Below are 15,360 nucleotides of genomic sequence, written 5' to 3'. Positions count from 1 at the left end.
CTACCTGGATTGTGCAAAAGAATCCCTCGTCGGTTCACCACTGAAGCCGATGTTAGGGTTATCATCTTCAGATTCATTTTCGGCGTTGAGGTGTCAGATGCATCTACACGTGTGCTATACCGTTCTGCAGATGCGAAGTATCTTCCATGGCAATCGTAGGTAAATAGATTCTCATTATCTACGAGTCTCTTTCACCACGCTTCAATAGAGACCTTGAATACCTGGTTGATTCGAGTCTGCAGGGTCGCCCGTGCCCCAGACGTCAGATCTAGAGGGTGTCATTTGGGCAGTCAAGTTTAATACACGATGACGCCCCATAATCACGACGCCCCTCCTGTGCCCTTTTTCTGAAGTCATACACGCTTCCTTGTATCATATTACGAGAGCATAAGTTCCCGCGAAAGGTTTGCCTTTCTCTTCAGCGAATAGAAGTTGCCGATATCTCATCCAGACCCTCGGCCATCTTCTCTCACCTCATGGTGGGTGTGGATGGGTCACGATTACGATCGTTCCTACGCGACTGGGCTTCTCCGAAATGTATTGAGAGCTTCTTTTGTATGATGGCCTTTGTATCACACGGATTCACACCACTACCCTCTCGTATTTTACGACATCCGAAGTAATCTGGCCCGTCTGCTACATAGGAGCTTTAGATCTGGTGCGCTCTCCCATTATGTCTCACGTTTGGAGTAAAATCTTACCCTGCAGATACAAAAGGACTTGTTGCGGGGTCAGAAGCTTCTTCGCAAATATGGAAAATTCACTGTTCCGGAAGCACTTGATATTTTGGCGTGTTTATGTCTGCCCAAGGTTCTGACGGCTGGCATGATGGCACGAGACTACGATTTGTCCGATCATGCAGGCGAGTGAGCATCACCCTCTGATGTGCAGAACATCCCGGTGTCCTTTGACACCCGTGAGAAGGTGCAAGGTGTCTATGGACGCATTTGTCGCGCTGATCTTTATCACCCCAGCTTCGCCTTATAGAGTGGGATTATCCCCGCCTTGCATCGCGGCTCCCCGTACGCTCCAAGGAAACTGCTTCGAGCCCAACAACTACCCCCATATATGACATACCCCATTCGTTTTCTCCAGTCTACAACTAGATCAAGTTCACGAAGGCACGCTTAATATGAAGATAACTTTGCATATCATTTCCGTCGGGCATCAGAATTGACCCTAAGTTGTTGCTCGATGACTACATGTCCAAATCCTGTGGAGACTTCGAAGGGACTGAATGAATAATATCAGAGGTTTGTGTTCTCATTTTACGTGAAGTTCGTTCCTGTTCCTCTTGGCTATTTATCTGTTACCCCATTCAAGTGACGGTGGCACTACGCCACGTTTCGTTCGATTTGGACTATACGTGTCGGGTGCAACTGAATTATTAGACGAGCCTTTACGATGACCACCATGTAACATGATTGAACTCTGCTTTTTTGATCCTGATCTAGTCCCTGGGCCTGAACGTCTGAGTGTGAATCTATTCAAAATGCCCTCCCCACATATCAAGGCACTTCAAATTGATCCAGCGAATCCTACACACTGCCTTGACGAGCGTCCCTGCCACAGAATGTGTTGCTACGTTTCCCCGACGATACTGTAAGAATTACTACTAACTGCGACCATAACCGTTATCAGCGCGCGCTTGAGCTGAAATTATCTGTTAACCTTATCGCCAGTGCATTCAGCCGTGATTCCAAATGGCACATCCTTGGAGACCAGCTGCCGTACTACCAACAACTTCTATGTAGTTGGTGATCTAAGCATGCCATCTGAAAGGGGTACTACAGCAGCTCTAAAAACGAGACTCTGCAAATTATGCATGTTAAGAGCATGTTGCACAGATTCGATCGATCATGGGTATTATTTTCTTCTCTGGATCTGCGGGTTCACGGCAGCGGCCAGTGAACTTGTACAAATGTCATGATGTTGGCCTGATTGGTGTCTCAATGGAATAGAGCCGGCCAAGAAGGAGCGCTTTCCGAAGTGCGGAAGCGGTGAAACGGCTGGATGGTGGCTGCGTCGTGTTCTGAGACCCTTGGCAACTTGTAAGTAAACGCTGACCACGAGGGTTGTGCCAAATCTACGATCAGTTTGGCCTCATGCTGGGTGGTCCTTCATGACCATTTCCGTACTACCCTTATCAAGGACTGCGAGTCTAAACGGTAGTGACATCCCATGGATAGATGAGATCACGCAGTTGCTCTCAATTCAGGCGCGCCCGTCACAAAGCTCCGGCTGCTCTCTTGCATCACACACCATGGTTCGATATGCGCTCCCACGATTACCTCGTAAATGGGTTTCCGCTGCACCGAAGATGCCTTACCATATGTATCCAATCATATTGGTCAATCAGTGTGCGTATAAAAGCACACCACGTCAATTCCGAGTCAAACCCATTCCTCACTACCATTTCGCGTTCGTCTTCTATACATAAGGATCCATAACCACCCACAACATACCTTCAAAATGTGCAGCATGGAATGGTACGTTCCAGTCCCACCGAAAGTTATGCTCGTCAATGACCTAGGCCCCTTCGTCGTAGTTTCGGCGATCAGTACAGAGGATGTGGGGTGCGTTACTCCGAACTTTCTGCGAGCCTTGGCCTCTGACGATAACAATGGCACCATTTAGCATTACGTCCGAATCTACCAGACTGGAATTACATACGATTGTGCCCGGCCGAATTGCAAACTAAGCGCATCGCATATGCATAAAACCGCCAAGAACTGCGGGTGTAACATGGTGCGAAAACGCGCCTCTTCATGATTCGGCCAGTCTTCTTATGGATGTTACTCGCTTCCAGGAATTTTCTGATCACCGCAGAGTCCGCAACCTATTCCAAACAAAATGTGAAGCTTGCCTGGAGTACGAGGGTGGAGGTTCGGATGATTACGGCCGGCGAGGGGGACGCCACTGGTGATTCATCAGCATTCAACCACCATATTCCTATGAGGTGGTTGCCATCCCATTACCTATCTTGATATCCCTCGCTGCCATCGTACTGCTTTCGCCACTAATTATGATATCCCTCCACTCGGACACTTGACTGCTAGTAGCTGTGCTATTAGCTGTGTTCATCGCATCTGGCGAAAGATACTACTCACTTACAGTAACCGTTGTATTCTTACGGCACAGTCAGCATCATTGGTAGTACTTTCATTTGTAGAGATAGCTCCACATCTTTTATACAGAAAAGGGGTTAATGATGTCGATCCATCAAAGAGAAGTCATGGTATTGAATATACCCCAAGAAATTTGCACGCATCAGGGGCGTGGCCTTGGGGGGGGGCCTGGAGAAACATATTAGGAATTTGTCATTAGAATCGTACTCACTACAGAATAAGAACAACGCGGTAGCGACATGTCCAGGGTATGCGGAACACCGATAATCAGTCCTACAGCCAGTCGGCCTCTGACGAGGGAAACCACCCGCTCCGGCTTCTCGGCGACCCGGAAGAAAAACGAGGATAGGGACTAGAAACGCTTGCCGCCTCGTTTCAGCGGCTGTCTCGTCCCTCGCTTAGCGGCAGCTCCGCTCTTGATTGCTGCTGCGCGTTTTTTGCGTTCTTCCTCGCTGTCGCCATTATCTGAACTCTCAGGATGCTTAAGCTTCTTATTTGGACGCAGCGAGGAGTCGGACTCTGATGCGGGGACTTCTGTCCGACTGCGGCTGCGGCCGGGCAGGGCTGGGGAGGCGTCCTTAGACAGGCTAGCCGAAGGTGGCTGCCCTGAGACGCGGTGGTGATGGCTGGGGGTGGGAGAGGCGAGCAGGGTCCGCTGTTTTGGCGCAGCCCCTTCATCTTCAGACTCAGTAGCAGAATCCTCCTGCTGTGGTATTTTAGGCGGTGTGGGCTCTTGCGAAGGCTCCATGTCGTAATCCTGGATCAGACTTTGCTCAGCCCATGGTAAGTAGATCTTCGATCCAAGATACCTACATTTGGTTTGTGCTCTGAATCTTGGGCCGTTATTTTGGGTGACCGAATTTCTGCCGTGGGCACGCGAAGGTCGGGAGTGCCCGCGTCAGTGATTATTTCAGCTTTCGAGAAAGTTCGTGTCATGCCAGGGTAGCATTTGAGCATCTATCAACACTTACGAAGTTCAGGTAAGAAGTTGAACATGGCCGTCATACGCCGAAGGGTCGTTGCCACGCGTGGCTTCGATAGCGCGTTTTTAATATGTGTGTCGACCGTCCTCCTCGCAGTACGTCCAACTTTATCCGTTGCCTGAAAACAACGTGAGTTGCTACAAATAGAAAAGGCAAGTGACGAAAGCCTAAAGACCTTCTCGAGGTCCCCCGGCGCAAGATCACCCAAGACATCGGAGGACGAGAATGCAAGGTGATTGACGCTTATCAGGGGCATGATGAGGTGCTTTGATAAGATTTCTGCGGAAACTTTGGGCCCGAGAAAGGTGGGTTCCCACCGCCACTTCCAGTTATTGCATTCCAGCTCGAGCGCCAGATCCTATCAGAACGTGTCAGGGCGTATCACAACTCAACAAATAGCTGATAAGGTTACCCCCAAGGTAGGTTTTCCTGCATCCAAAGTGAGCTCTTGAAAGCCACCGAGTGAGTGCGCGCGGCTTAGGAGCGTTAGGTGACGGTCTCGCCAAGATTCTTCTTCATCCGGATCCGGGAGAGGAGAAATGGAGAGCTTGTTACACATGCGCCACCGCCGGGCAAATTGGTTGCTCGTTAGAACTATCGAGGTCCAGATTGATGAGTGGCGTAAATTGAATCGATCAGTGTCATGCGAGCGTTTCAGCATGATCGGCGTTAATGGTGGATTTGGTGGACGTGGTTTGTGAGTTATTCATTCATCTCGGTGACTAGAAAGAAGCTCACCCTCGGCCAACGCGGTCTTGGTGTCAGTGACGAGTATGCAAGCCGTCAGATCGACTGAAGAGCAGGCAAATTTCTGTGGGATACCGTACATGCCGGAGCAGTTATTTCACATGGAACTCAAATTTCTGAGCAGGCACACACAAAGAGATAAGGCGTGGAAGTCTGCGAGTCAACTTTAACCAGCCATTCTTTGGCGAGAAGGGCCTTGGAATGGTCCTACATGCGATTTAGACATGGGGTTTTGACTGCGGAAGCGGATGTCATGTTACGCGTACCTCTGTAAATGATTCCATGCTTTGGCAATGCTACAAGAATAAGCGAAAGTAAAGTAATGCACGATACTTATTGTTAACCCAGGACAACGCACAAGATGGTGCACTCAGGTGCAGTCTCCTAAAGTTTTCAAGCGTAATGACCCCAGAATATGGCTTGAGAAGGAGAACAGTAGTGAACATCGGAGTTCGAATTCATTATTCTCGCATTTCACTTCCAACTCCCAAGCACCAAAATTTACGTTCACGGATGCCAACCAACTGACTGAAGTACAGTGATAGTGAGAAGACTGCACTACTAGACGCCAAGGACCCGTGGAGATGGAGGATGGAGAGGTGAGCGGTACAAATCACACTCATGCAGAAATAGGCTACGATCCTGCATACGAATGGCCTGGCGATACAGAAGTCTCACAGCCTACTACGGTCCTGAATGAATCTCTTTCATCAACTTTCAAGCCATGGTCCCTGCTTCGCTTGCTTGTGCAAACTAGCTCCGTCCTTCCAAGGGTCCAGTGTCTAGCAATGCTTGATGAGCACAAAGAAGTGCAGTTTGGGAGAGACGTTGCGCCAGCCGGAAGCAGAACTCCTCGTGTGAGGCTGAAGGAAATGGCGGTTTCTAAAGTGCATGCGACAATGTTTTGGGACACGGAAAGGCGAGAGTGGGCAGTCGTGGATATGGGTTCCAAGCACGGGTCGTTCTTGCGTTCTGGTGGGTATGTTGGTCCGACCGTGAACGTGGTAGAAGATTCGGGGGTCAGGCTTTCCCCGCCACGAGTGGCCAGCTTTCCGCGCGCATTGAAGCACAAAGATACATTGACAATCGGAAGCACCACATTTGTGGTGCATATCCATGCGGACCGCATGTCATGTGAAGGATGCGCGTCAAGTGGGAGTGGCGAGAATATTATTCCGCTTTTTCCTGCTTCGAAAGGCGTTAAGCGGGCAAGGGAGGAAGTCAATCCTATACCTGCGGAGGGGAGGGATGCAAAGAAAGCTCTGACCATGCTGAAACGGACGTTGCTATCTCGTCACGATACAGCGAGGTCACCGGCATCCAGCCAGTCTTCGAGCTATGTGGATCGCTCCGCAAAGAGACGAGCACTATTCCCCAATTCACCGCTCGATACTCCAGGTGCACCCAGTCCTAGAAGCGACTCGCCATCCGTTGCTTCTTCTGGTTCCACCCCCATACCTGAAAGCCCTGCACCGCCCCAGCCGCTTCCGGAATCGAACATTGGCCGGCAGCTGCTAATGAAGCAGGGTTGGCAGCCAGGAATGGCTTTAGGCTCAGGGGAAAACGCATCAGGGTTGATCGAACCGTTGGAAGTCAACGTGACTTTGCACAGGACGGGCCTAGGCATGCTTGAGAAGGCGCCTACTCCTTCCAGCGGCGACTGGAGAGAGAGCGGGAAGCAAAGGCGGTGGGCGGACATGATAGATAAGAAATGAACGGTGAATTGGAAGCACATTTTAATTTGGTAGGTTTCTGTTTCCATTGCAGAGCTCACACTAACGTTCGCTACGGTGTAGGTTTGACCTCAACCGATTTGTGCTCACGTGCCAAACACGAATCTTACGGGTTTGGAAGGCTCCCGAGATCAGGCGCTCATAACTACGGCGTCCCCACACGATAACAGCCACGCTGGCATTGCACCGCTTATATTGACATATCACGGAAGCCGATGCGCTCATGTAAAGGGCTAGATCGAAATTGGGCCTTCTTTGTCTGATGGAAATGGGAAAAGCGCGAGAATGGCATTATATTTGATGAGTATGTACGTTTGTATTATTTTTGTGTGTAAATTTTGGTACGTACAAAGGAATTTGGTGTGAAAGCACGCGTCGCGACCCGAGCGCGACGCGACTGTTTTGAATTGTTTTTAAGTCACGTGGGTGGTTCGCGTCCTACGCGATTGGATTGAATTTGAACTTGACGAAAGGTTGTTTTGAACACGACCAAGTCGCTTCGCTGCTGGTGGCTGACTTGTCCTTTGCATTCGATTCACTTCTTTCTTTCTTCAACCACATCATCATCCGCGACACAATTAAATTCCTAGGTTAAGTTTGCAGTAGGGCTCTTCTCTCTCTTCTCTTCACAATCTCTTCTGTATCTTCCCCTGCCCGCCGCTCACAATACCGTCGCCTTGTATTTCAACTCATCACAATACATTATGGCCAACAACACTCGCGTACGTAGTCTATTGTCTCAGAGTATTTTTTCAACTTTGATGGCTGATCACGGCGATCCATCGCGCAGCTTCAGACTCGTCGCATCGGCATCACGCGCAAGAATGGCGATGAAAATGCCACAACCAAGCACCTCCGCCAGACTTCCGCCCTTGGAGTCGCATCTCGCGCCTCTGTCGTCCTGAATGGCCTTAAGACTGGCCCACAGCGCTCAGCGCTTGGTGAGGTTACCACCACCGCGGTCAACCGCAAGGTTTGTCGTATTCTTCAATCTTCACCTGTCGCAACGTTCTGAAGGTTACTTGACTTCAGGACGTTGCTGGTAAAGGCAAGGACGCCATGAAAGAAGGTGTAGACGCGGGGCTCAAGCGTACCCGGTCGTCGTCGCTAGCCGCCGCCACTGGACCACAACGCGTCCCTCTCGGACCAGGTCGCGCGGAGGGCATTGCACAACGCCCTACTTCGCGTACATCACGCCAATCTGTCTTCAAACGCGCATCGCGGCAGGAACCCGCTGTACCAGTAGTCATTCCCGCTGAAGTAGAGAAGGAGAACGATATGGACGTAGAAGACATCGAGGAGGACCCAGAACTCAGCATCATTAACGAGAAGGAGATCGATGAAATGGTCGGTGTACAAGAACAGGTTGCTCCACAACAAGAGGAGAAGCCCGCCGCTGCGGTTGCAAAGTCGCCCCGTATGTGGCCTGACGTGGATACCGAGCGTGCCGTGAGACATTATCGAGAGGTCGAAGAGATCCAGGAAACGTTTGAAGATGAGATCGACTATCTTGACACGACGATGGTCTCAGAGTACTCGGATGAAATTTTTAAATACATGAACGACCTCGAAGTGCGTCCCGTCTGCCTGGTGTTTCGGATATGCTGACCATTGACTTCCAGGACGATGTAATGCCGAATCCTGATTATATGGACGGTCAGAATGAGATCACCTGGGCAATGCGCCAAACATTGGTCGACTGGCTCCTGCAAGTGCACCTTCGCTGGCACATGCTACCTGAGACGCTTTGGATCGCGATAAATATCGTTGACCGTTTCCTCACGAGGCGTGTCGTATCCCTAGTGAAACTTCAGCTCGTTGGTGTCACTGCCATGTTCATCGCTGCCAAGTACGAAGAAATTCTAGCCCCCAGCGTCGACGAGTTCGTCTTCATTACCGAGAATGGTTATACGAAGGAAGAGATCCTCAAGGGCGAGCGCATCGTACTGCAGACGCTCGACTTCAAGGTCTCGCAATACTGCTCACCCTACAGCTGGATGCGTCGTATCAGCAAGGCCGATAACTACGACATCCAAACGAGGACGCTCGGCAAATTTTTGGCCGAGGTCACACTCCTAGATCACAAGTTTTTGCGCTGCAAGCCGAGTCTCATTGCTGCGGTGGGGATGTACAGCGCTAGGAAGATGTTGGGGGGTGATTGGGTGAGTACCGCCTCCTGTTCTGAGCTTTTGTGTCGTGGGCACGATGCAAACGCGTGTTCTTTGTGGCTGTGTATCATGTGACTGATTTTTTTGTTTGTGATTTCCTTTTTTAGAATGAGTCATTTGTGTTTCACTCGAGCTTCGTCGCGGAGCACCTCGAGCCTGGACACCAATGGATATGCGAGAAGCTACTCGAAGAAAACTTCGCGAGCCAGTACGTCTGCCAGAAATACGCCAACAAGAAGTTCTTGAAGGCGTCACTGTTTGCAATCGAGTGGGCGAAGTCGAACGTGGACGAAGCCTAGGGGACGCTGGCGTAGTTAAAGCCCTGCGGCTAGAGATAACTCGCAGGTCACGGCTTGAATGTCCATCACGTTCAAAAGTTCATGGGTTCCCGATCTGCCTGCATCTCATCTCATTCTGTGCTTGACATACTGTTTCACTCTGGCATTATTGCAATCTCAATTGTCTGATTACGCATTCCACCCAGCCATGTCTCTTATTATGTTTCTCGCTCTGCTCTGCTCTCACATGCATTCCATTTTTCCTCGCAGCATCTCCATCTCGTTTCATTATTTTTCATCTCATATTTCCCCATCACTTTCGCACTCCATTACTGTGCCCATCGCCGAAACGCATCGTATTCATAATTAGGTCTACATGTCCGGTTTTGCCTGTGAGCCGTCCTGCACATTCTAGCAGCCATCATTCATCCCATGCTGCTGCATACTTGTTCGCGCTCTCTCTCTTGCTTTGTGCTTCCTTTGCCATTGTCCTTATTTTTTCACTTTGAATTATTTACTCAGTTGCATTCTATACCTTCAAAATTATCCCCGCTGGCGTTTGTTGGCATTTATTCCACGCCGCTCTTCTGCAGGCACTGTTGATATATTGATTTATATTCCCAACCATCTCGATTTGTCTACAGGCTTCTTAATCTTTAGTTGGTCTTGGTTAGCCTCCGTGGACGGTATATACTTGCTCGTGTATGCTGCGCGGGGCGCGTCTCATGAATCTCATTCCTCAATATACATCATTATTTATACCTCTCAGTTCATTGCATGACATTGTGGCTTGCCGCGTCGCTGTCGGTCACTAATCATTAATCATGGATGAACCATGCTTGAGTTTGCCGGCCCGAGGATTCTTTCAGATTTCACGTGATTCTTTCATGCGCTCACAGTACTTGGCACACGTACACTTGAAACTTTGCCATTAAGAGACTCTAGTCCGTTTGTTACACTCTACATTTCCCTCTTGTTGTAAACTGCAATAATGTCTCTGTCGTTCAAAGGCCAGACTGTTGTAGTCACTGGTGCAGGTGGTGGGCTCGGGAAAGTGTAAGTACTCCGTTTGTCTCCTGCGAGGGCTGTGACCGAAATGAGTGGGACAGGTACTCGTTGCTGTTTGCATCGCGCGGTGCGAACATTGTTGTTAATGACTTCAATGCTGAGGCTGCACAGAAGGTCGTGGATGAAATCAAGAAAGGTGCGCTCGTTCATTCGCTTGTTCCGGCCCGGAAATGTGACGTCGTGTTGGAATGTAGCGGGCGGTAGCGCTGTTGCAAACACGTCTTCTGTGACTGATGGTGCTGCGGTCATCCAGAGCGCTATCAGTGCTTTTGGGGGGGTGTCTATCCTCATTAACAATGCTGGTATCCTGAGGGACAGAGGGTTGGTCATATTTTGGTAAGGTGATTTGGAAGTGCTGATAGGATTGGCAGGTTTAAGAACATGACGGATGCTGAGTTTGACCAGGTCATCTCCGTGCATGTTAAGGGCGCGTTCTCGTGTACCAAAGCTGCTTGGCCCCATTTCAGGAATCAGAAGTTCGGGCGCATTATTAACACCGCTAGTGCAGCTGGTATTTATGGTGAGTTTTTTGGGGTGAGCGTATGAACGTCATCTTAGAATTTTGTACAGGGAACTTCGGCCAGGCGAACTACAGTGCTGCCAAGATGAGTCTAATTGGATTCACGAAGTCATTGGCGCGAGAAGGTGCAAAATATAACATTAGCGCCGTCGCTATCGCGCCTGTTGCTGCGTCGGCGATGACTGCGACCATCATGTCTCCGGAGATGCTCGCAAATCTGAAGGTTTGTGAATTTCGAGGACGTCATTCCTTCATGCATTAATATCATTTGACAGCCTGAATTCGTAGCGCCTTTCGTCGCTGCTGTGTGCCATCCTGATGGACCGAACCCCTCTGGCAGAGTGTTTGAGATTGGCGCTGGATTTGTCGCAGAGATTCGATGGGAACGCAGCAAGGGCACCGTCTGGAAGACGGACGATACGTTCACTCCTTCAGCTGTCAGTCGGTTGGATACATACATCTTGCAGTAGCTGACTTCAGTTTCAGGTGAAGCTCAAGTGGTCAGAAGTGACTGATTTCTCAGACGCGAGACAGTAAGGATGTTTCGTTATGGTAGGAAACCTTGCACAATTAATCTTCTTTCTTGCAGCCCAGAGTCTGTGTTAGATAAAGATAGCACTGTATGCGACAGAAATAATGCCTTGGATGTCTTCTGATTGTAATATTCCCTAGCTTGAACTTGCTTCTACGATGCCTCCAAACCCCCAGTCAGCACCACCCGTTCGCTTCGACGGCAAGACCGTCATTATCACGGGTGCTGGTGCCGGTCTTGGACGCGCATACGCACTCATGTATGCGCGTCTTGGCGCGAATGTGGTTGTCAACGATGTCAGTGAGAAAGGAGCTCATGCTGTGTGTTCTGAAATCAAGTCGGGTAGGCTGTCATTTTCATTCGATGTCCCAATTTGATGCGAGCTTTCACAGCTGGGGGCAAAGCAGTTCCTGCAGTTTGCTCTGCAGAAGATGGTGAGGCTATTGTCAAGGCAGCACTGGACGCATTTGGAGGCGTCCACGTCCTTGTAGCGAATGCTGGTGTCCTAAGAGACCGCTCGTTCACCGCCATGTCTGAGCAGGAGTGGGATCTCGTCATGGCGGTACATTTGCGCGGTACATACAAGGTATTGTTTTCGCTTCCAAGTAAACAGTTGACGGTATCTGAGATCGGTCAAGTGCGCAAAAGCTGTTTGGCCTATTTTCCAGAAACAGAAATATGGTCGTATTGTTACGACCTGCTCGCAAGTCGGCATTTGTATGTTTCGTTTGTGTTTTGTGTATCTACATCTCTCATAAGACCTTTATTTGCAGATGGCAACTTTGGCCAGACGAACGCAAGGAATTTCTTTTAGTTTATTGATGTGAGTGCTAATGACCACCAATACAGTATTCATCAGCCAAGGCTGGTATCATGGGCATCACAAAAACGCTGGGTTTCGAAGGCCGTAAATACAACATTTTGAGCAATGTCATCGCTCCCTCAGCGGGCACTGCCATGACGATGACCATTTGGCCACAAGAAATGGTCGACGCATACAAGGTCTGACATTTGACTTGTTAGATATTCCATTTAACATCCTGCCTTTCCTGCAGCCTGATTACATTGCACCGATCGTCGGCTACCTCACAAGCGAAGCAAACACCGAGACGACAGGACAATTGTTTGAAATTTCTGGTGGATGGGCAGCGCAGACTCGGTGGCAACGTGCTGGCGGGTACGGGTTCCCTACCAACAAAGTGCTCACGCCAGAGGATGTCATATCCAAATGGGACGTTTTCACCAACTTTGGTACGTCACGTGAACCCAACTCTGGAACAGGAGGCTGATGTGCGGCTGTAGATGACGGTCGTGCTATACACCCTGCTACCTCAGCAGAAGGCATGCAACAAATTATGGGCAACTTTGAGAATAAAGCGTCTGTTGCGGAGACGGTGAAAGACGCTGTGCGGGATGTTGGAAAGGCTTTGAAAGCTAAATTGTAGGTGTATCACATTTTCGGATCTGTATCTACCTATCCCTTGTATCATATCTGCCTACCTGTTATGCATGCGGGGGCGTGGTTTTATTTAGCTGCTGGATATTCTAGAATGTCGGCTTCTATGACGGATTGAAGATCCATCGAAACAACATCAAAACTTGCATCGCATGGCGAGCGAGTGTTTTAGATATCGTATCATGACAATGCGACGACCAACCAGCCGCAGCAATTCCCCTTTCAATTTCAAACCATATCAAAAGCTCGGTAAGTGCTGGGCGCCGGTGAGGATGCAAGGTTCCTTGTAACCACGTTACACGAATGGATTTCACCAGGCGGGCTCGGAAGGCCGAGCACCACGGTCCACGTATTGTCAAATGAAGGCAACATATCTGTAAGTTATCGCGCGTGTGTGCAAGAGGAACATACCAGACCGGGAACAATTTTCCCGGCTCTCGTTCATGCGATCCAAAGCGATTAGCACGCGGAATGGTTCGTCCTAATCTGATTTCTGCACGAAAGCTCTTTGTTTCGCTGAGTTGGTCAAAGGCTGTGTATTGATGGGAAATTAGGCAATAGTCGAAGAGTTACACGAGCGATAAAAACATTCGCAATGCTTTGTCTCTTCGACGTCGATACGGTTGACCAGCAGTCGTATCACCGGGCATAACATGGTCGCCGCTGGTGGCCAACGTTTGCTCAACATCATCATATCAGAGGATCGAACGATTCAGGATTCAGAATCGCTTTAATAAATGGAGCCCCTGTCATTTGACCCCCCTTGATGCCCGTCGATGTGGAATGAAAACCCATCAGGGGGGATGAGCGGAGTGAATCAATGTGCCGGATGTGATACAGAACTGGATGAGTTAATCGACTTATGATCCTGTGAAGTTTGATCCCGATGCTTCACAGCTTTACTATGCCGTCCGAAGTGTATAATCAGGTAACAGTCTTCGAACTTTGAGTGATTGAAAACTTAGTCCCTTGAAAACCTTCACAAGCTCCATGAGGCACCATGTTAATCGCTCCATGATGCATGATGACTGTTTGTATCATGTTTGTCACGCTTGAAGTGAGACCCTAGAACGAGCCTCGACTTAGACGTACGTGGCCCTCTAGATAACACTTTAATAGTTTGGTTAAGGTGGCTGTAGATGAGACATACCGAGGCTCGTTGGTCTGGATGCTGCTAGGTCACAGATTCTGCTTCGCTTTCCGTGATTTGCAGTGGGAGGTGCAGGTCAGCGGAAAGAGACCCTGACGCCGTGATGGTCCCTGATGCGCAGTGACGGGTGTCACTTCGGAAGTCTGACACTGGCGCCGGTAATTGAAACTCTATTCGGACACGTAGGCTTCCTCTCTGTTCATATCATGCATCTGTGATGATATCTCGAAAGGTGCACCAGTGATGGTCCACAGTGGACCATGTAAAGGCATAACGTGCTTCAACTTGGATGTATAATTCTCAGGCTTCGAGTTGACCATCATCATGTTGGCCGTGTTGGAACGTCAACCGCGACAACACGGTTGCTGCGGCCGCAGGATCTCGTAAAGATAAGCTGCTCGTTCGTGTCATTGTGAACACATCCGCAGTTAAACATGGCGCTGGAGCAGCTGGACTGATATAAGACTGATAGCAGATTAATTAGCACCAACACTTTTGCAAGTCTGAGTTTTTCAAATTCATAGGTTTGTCTCGCCATCGATGAAATCTGATACCTCTGACTTAACTCTACAGATCATGTCTACCGAGTCACGCCCCCATGTCATACTCTGGGGTGTCGCCAAGCCACCTAATGCACCCAGCTCATCTGGTTTCTGCCAAAAGCTGGAAGCATTCCTCAGATTTAGTGGGATATCATATGAAGTGGGCGAGACAGTTCCAATGAAAGCTCCCAAGGGCAAAGTTCCCTTCGCCGACATCAAGCATGGCGGGAAAACCGTTACTATCGCAGATTCCCATTTCATCGTCCGCTATCTCGTCGAGAACGGACTCATCCAAGATCCAAACACCGACTTGACTGCGATTCAGAAGGGCGAGTCGAGAGCATGGCAGGCGTATATCGAAGAACTGCTATACTCTGCGATTGTTCGAGACCGGTGGTACTTGGACGAAAACTACGCAGTGACTGTCGAGGAGATATTTGGGGGCATGAGCTGGCCCTTGCGGCCGATGATATCCTGGTTTTTTAGGAGGAAGGTGAAACAGTCGATTTGGAATGCTGGAATGGGGCGTCATTCTCAGGAAGAAGCTCAGTCTTTGCAAAAAGAGGCTTTCGAGGCTCTCGAAGCAAGGATGTCGGGCCACTTGTACTTCCACGACAGCCAGCAACCGACTCGCATTGATCTCATAATCTATGGTTTCCTCGCCAATACACTTGCAACTAACGGGAACCCTTACTGGACAGATATGGTGCTCAGGAGTTCTACCCTCCTGGCATTCACGAAGAGGATGACGACCTTGCTCTTCCCCGAATATGAGCTCCTTCTGCATCGCATTGAAGAAGCCGAGGTTCTGAAGTAGGAGGTTGATGGGTGATTGGGTTGATAACAGGAAGGACTCGGATGTTCCTTCTATCATTGGTTCACGGGGAAACTGGCCGTGTTTCGTGGTCGCTATGGTGGGGTAGACCATTACTTTCTGGAGATTATCGCCATGGCGTTACTGTACAATCCAAGTCCAAGACAGTTGTCATGATCGTATTTTATGCCACCCGGAAAAGAGCCGGCTGCCGCGGATCGGGTCACGGGTGTATTGTGAT

General features: G+C 49.5%; 6 protein-coding genes across 6 annotated transcripts; 5 read left to right on the top strand and 1 right to left on the bottom strand.

The window, feature by feature from the left end:
- Positions 1 to 2,472: 2,472 nt before the first annotated feature.
- Positions 2,473 to 2,926, top strand: DEU56DRAFT_870984 (uncharacterized protein; the record flags this gene model as incomplete). The annotated part of the gene is made up of 4 exons (XM_041355670.1): positions 2,473 to 2,489; positions 2,549 to 2,576; positions 2,638 to 2,748; positions 2,810 to 2,926. 4 exons carry the CDS (start codon positions 2,473 to 2,475, stop codon positions 2,924 to 2,926), a joined length of 273 nt encoding a protein of 90 aa, XP_041209348.1.
- A 554-nt stretch (positions 2,927 to 3,480) lies between these two features.
- DEU56DRAFT_870983 (uncharacterized protein) lies at positions 3,481 to 5,142 on the bottom strand (the record flags this gene model as incomplete). The annotated part of the gene is made up of 8 exons (XM_041355669.1): positions 3,481 to 3,885; positions 3,942 to 4,042; positions 4,100 to 4,229; positions 4,287 to 4,469; positions 4,524 to 4,705; positions 4,850 to 4,922; positions 4,991 to 5,065; positions 5,125 to 5,142. 8 exons carry the CDS (start codon positions 5,140 to 5,142, stop codon positions 3,481 to 3,483), a joined length of 1,167 nt encoding a protein of 388 aa, XP_041209347.1.
- Positions 5,143 to 5,303: 161 nt separating this feature from the next.
- Positions 5,304 to 6,959, top strand: DEU56DRAFT_798447 (uncharacterized protein). The gene is made up of 2 exons (XM_041352999.1): positions 5,304 to 6,602; positions 6,655 to 6,959. The coding sequence occupies exon 1, from the start codon at positions 5,443 to 5,445 to the stop codon at positions 6,571 to 6,573; it is 1,131 nt and encodes a 376-aa protein (XP_041209346.1). The 5' UTR covers positions 5,304 to 5,442; the 3' UTR covers positions 6,574 to 6,602; positions 6,655 to 6,959.
- A 98-nt stretch (positions 6,960 to 7,057) lies between these two features.
- Positions 7,058 to 9,264, top strand: DEU56DRAFT_291968 (cyclin). Its single transcript, XM_041345510.1, has 5 exons — positions 7,058 to 7,313; positions 7,382 to 7,564; positions 7,624 to 8,163; positions 8,214 to 8,753; positions 8,867 to 9,264. Exons 1-5 carry the CDS (start codon positions 7,296 to 7,298, stop codon positions 9,056 to 9,058), a joined length of 1,473 nt encoding a protein of 490 aa, XP_041209345.1. The 5' UTR covers positions 7,058 to 7,295; the 3' UTR covers positions 9,059 to 9,264.
- A 693-nt stretch (positions 9,265 to 9,957) lies between these two features.
- Positions 9,958 to 12,751, top strand: DEU56DRAFT_798440 (peroxisomal hydratase-dehydrogenase-epimerase). The gene is made up of 15 exons (XM_041352998.1): positions 9,958 to 10,093; positions 10,147 to 10,241; positions 10,300 to 10,426; positions 10,477 to 10,625; positions 10,676 to 10,848; positions 10,901 to 11,062; positions 11,112 to 11,158; positions 11,215 to 11,245; positions 11,298 to 11,499; positions 11,550 to 11,743; positions 11,796 to 11,874; positions 11,931 to 11,953; positions 12,007 to 12,159; positions 12,213 to 12,408; positions 12,460 to 12,751. Exons 1-15 carry the CDS (start codon positions 10,029 to 10,031, stop codon positions 12,600 to 12,602), a joined length of 1,839 nt encoding a protein of 612 aa, XP_041209344.1. The 5' UTR covers positions 9,958 to 10,028; the 3' UTR covers positions 12,603 to 12,751.
- Positions 12,752 to 14,339: 1,588 nt separating this feature from the next.
- On the top strand, positions 14,340 to 15,122 carry DEU56DRAFT_911784 (uncharacterized protein; the record flags this gene model as incomplete). The annotated part of the gene is made up of 1 exon (XM_041357321.1): positions 14,340 to 15,122. The coding sequence occupies one exon, from the start codon at positions 14,340 to 14,342 to the stop codon at positions 15,120 to 15,122; it is 783 nt and encodes a 260-aa protein (XP_041209343.1).
- Between the last annotated feature and the right edge of the window lie 238 nt (positions 15,123 to 15,360).

Source organism: Suillus clintonianus, assembly GCF_016758775.1.
Source record: "Suillus clintonianus strain FC179 chromosome Unknown DEU56scaffold_28, whole genome shotgun sequence".
In the NCBI taxonomy this organism is placed as follows: Eukaryota; Fungi; Basidiomycota; class Agaricomycetes; order Boletales; family Suillaceae; genus Suillus; species Suillus clintonianus.
Note: the sequence above shows the minus strand (reverse complement) of the source record. Positions and strands in the feature narration are given on the sequence as shown.

Coding starts and splice junctions, on each gene's coding strand:
- DEU56DRAFT_798447 (XM_041352999.1), top strand. CDS start 5,443: ATGGAGGATGGAGAGGTGAGCGGTACAAATCACACTCATGCAGAAATA.
- DEU56DRAFT_291968 (XM_041345510.1), top strand. Junction 8,164..8,213: donor AATACATGAACGACCTCGAA/GTGCGTCCCGTC, acceptor ATTGACTTCCAG/GACGATGTAATGCCGAATCC. Junction 8,754..8,866: donor AGATGTTGGGGGGTGATTGG/GTGAGTACCGCC, acceptor TTCCTTTTTTAG/AATGAGTCATTTGTGTTTCA.
- DEU56DRAFT_798440 (XM_041352998.1), top strand. CDS start 10,029: ATGTCTCTGTCGTTCAAAGGCCAGACTGTTGTAGTCACTGGTGCAGGT. Junction 11,159..11,214: donor GATTTCTCAGACGCGAGACA/GTAAGGATGTTT, acceptor TCTTTCTTGCAG/CCCAGAGTCTGTGTTAGATA. Junction 11,500..11,549: donor GTGTTCTGAAATCAAGTCGG/GTAGGCTGTCAT, acceptor GAGCTTTCACAG/CTGGGGGCAAAGCAGTTCCT.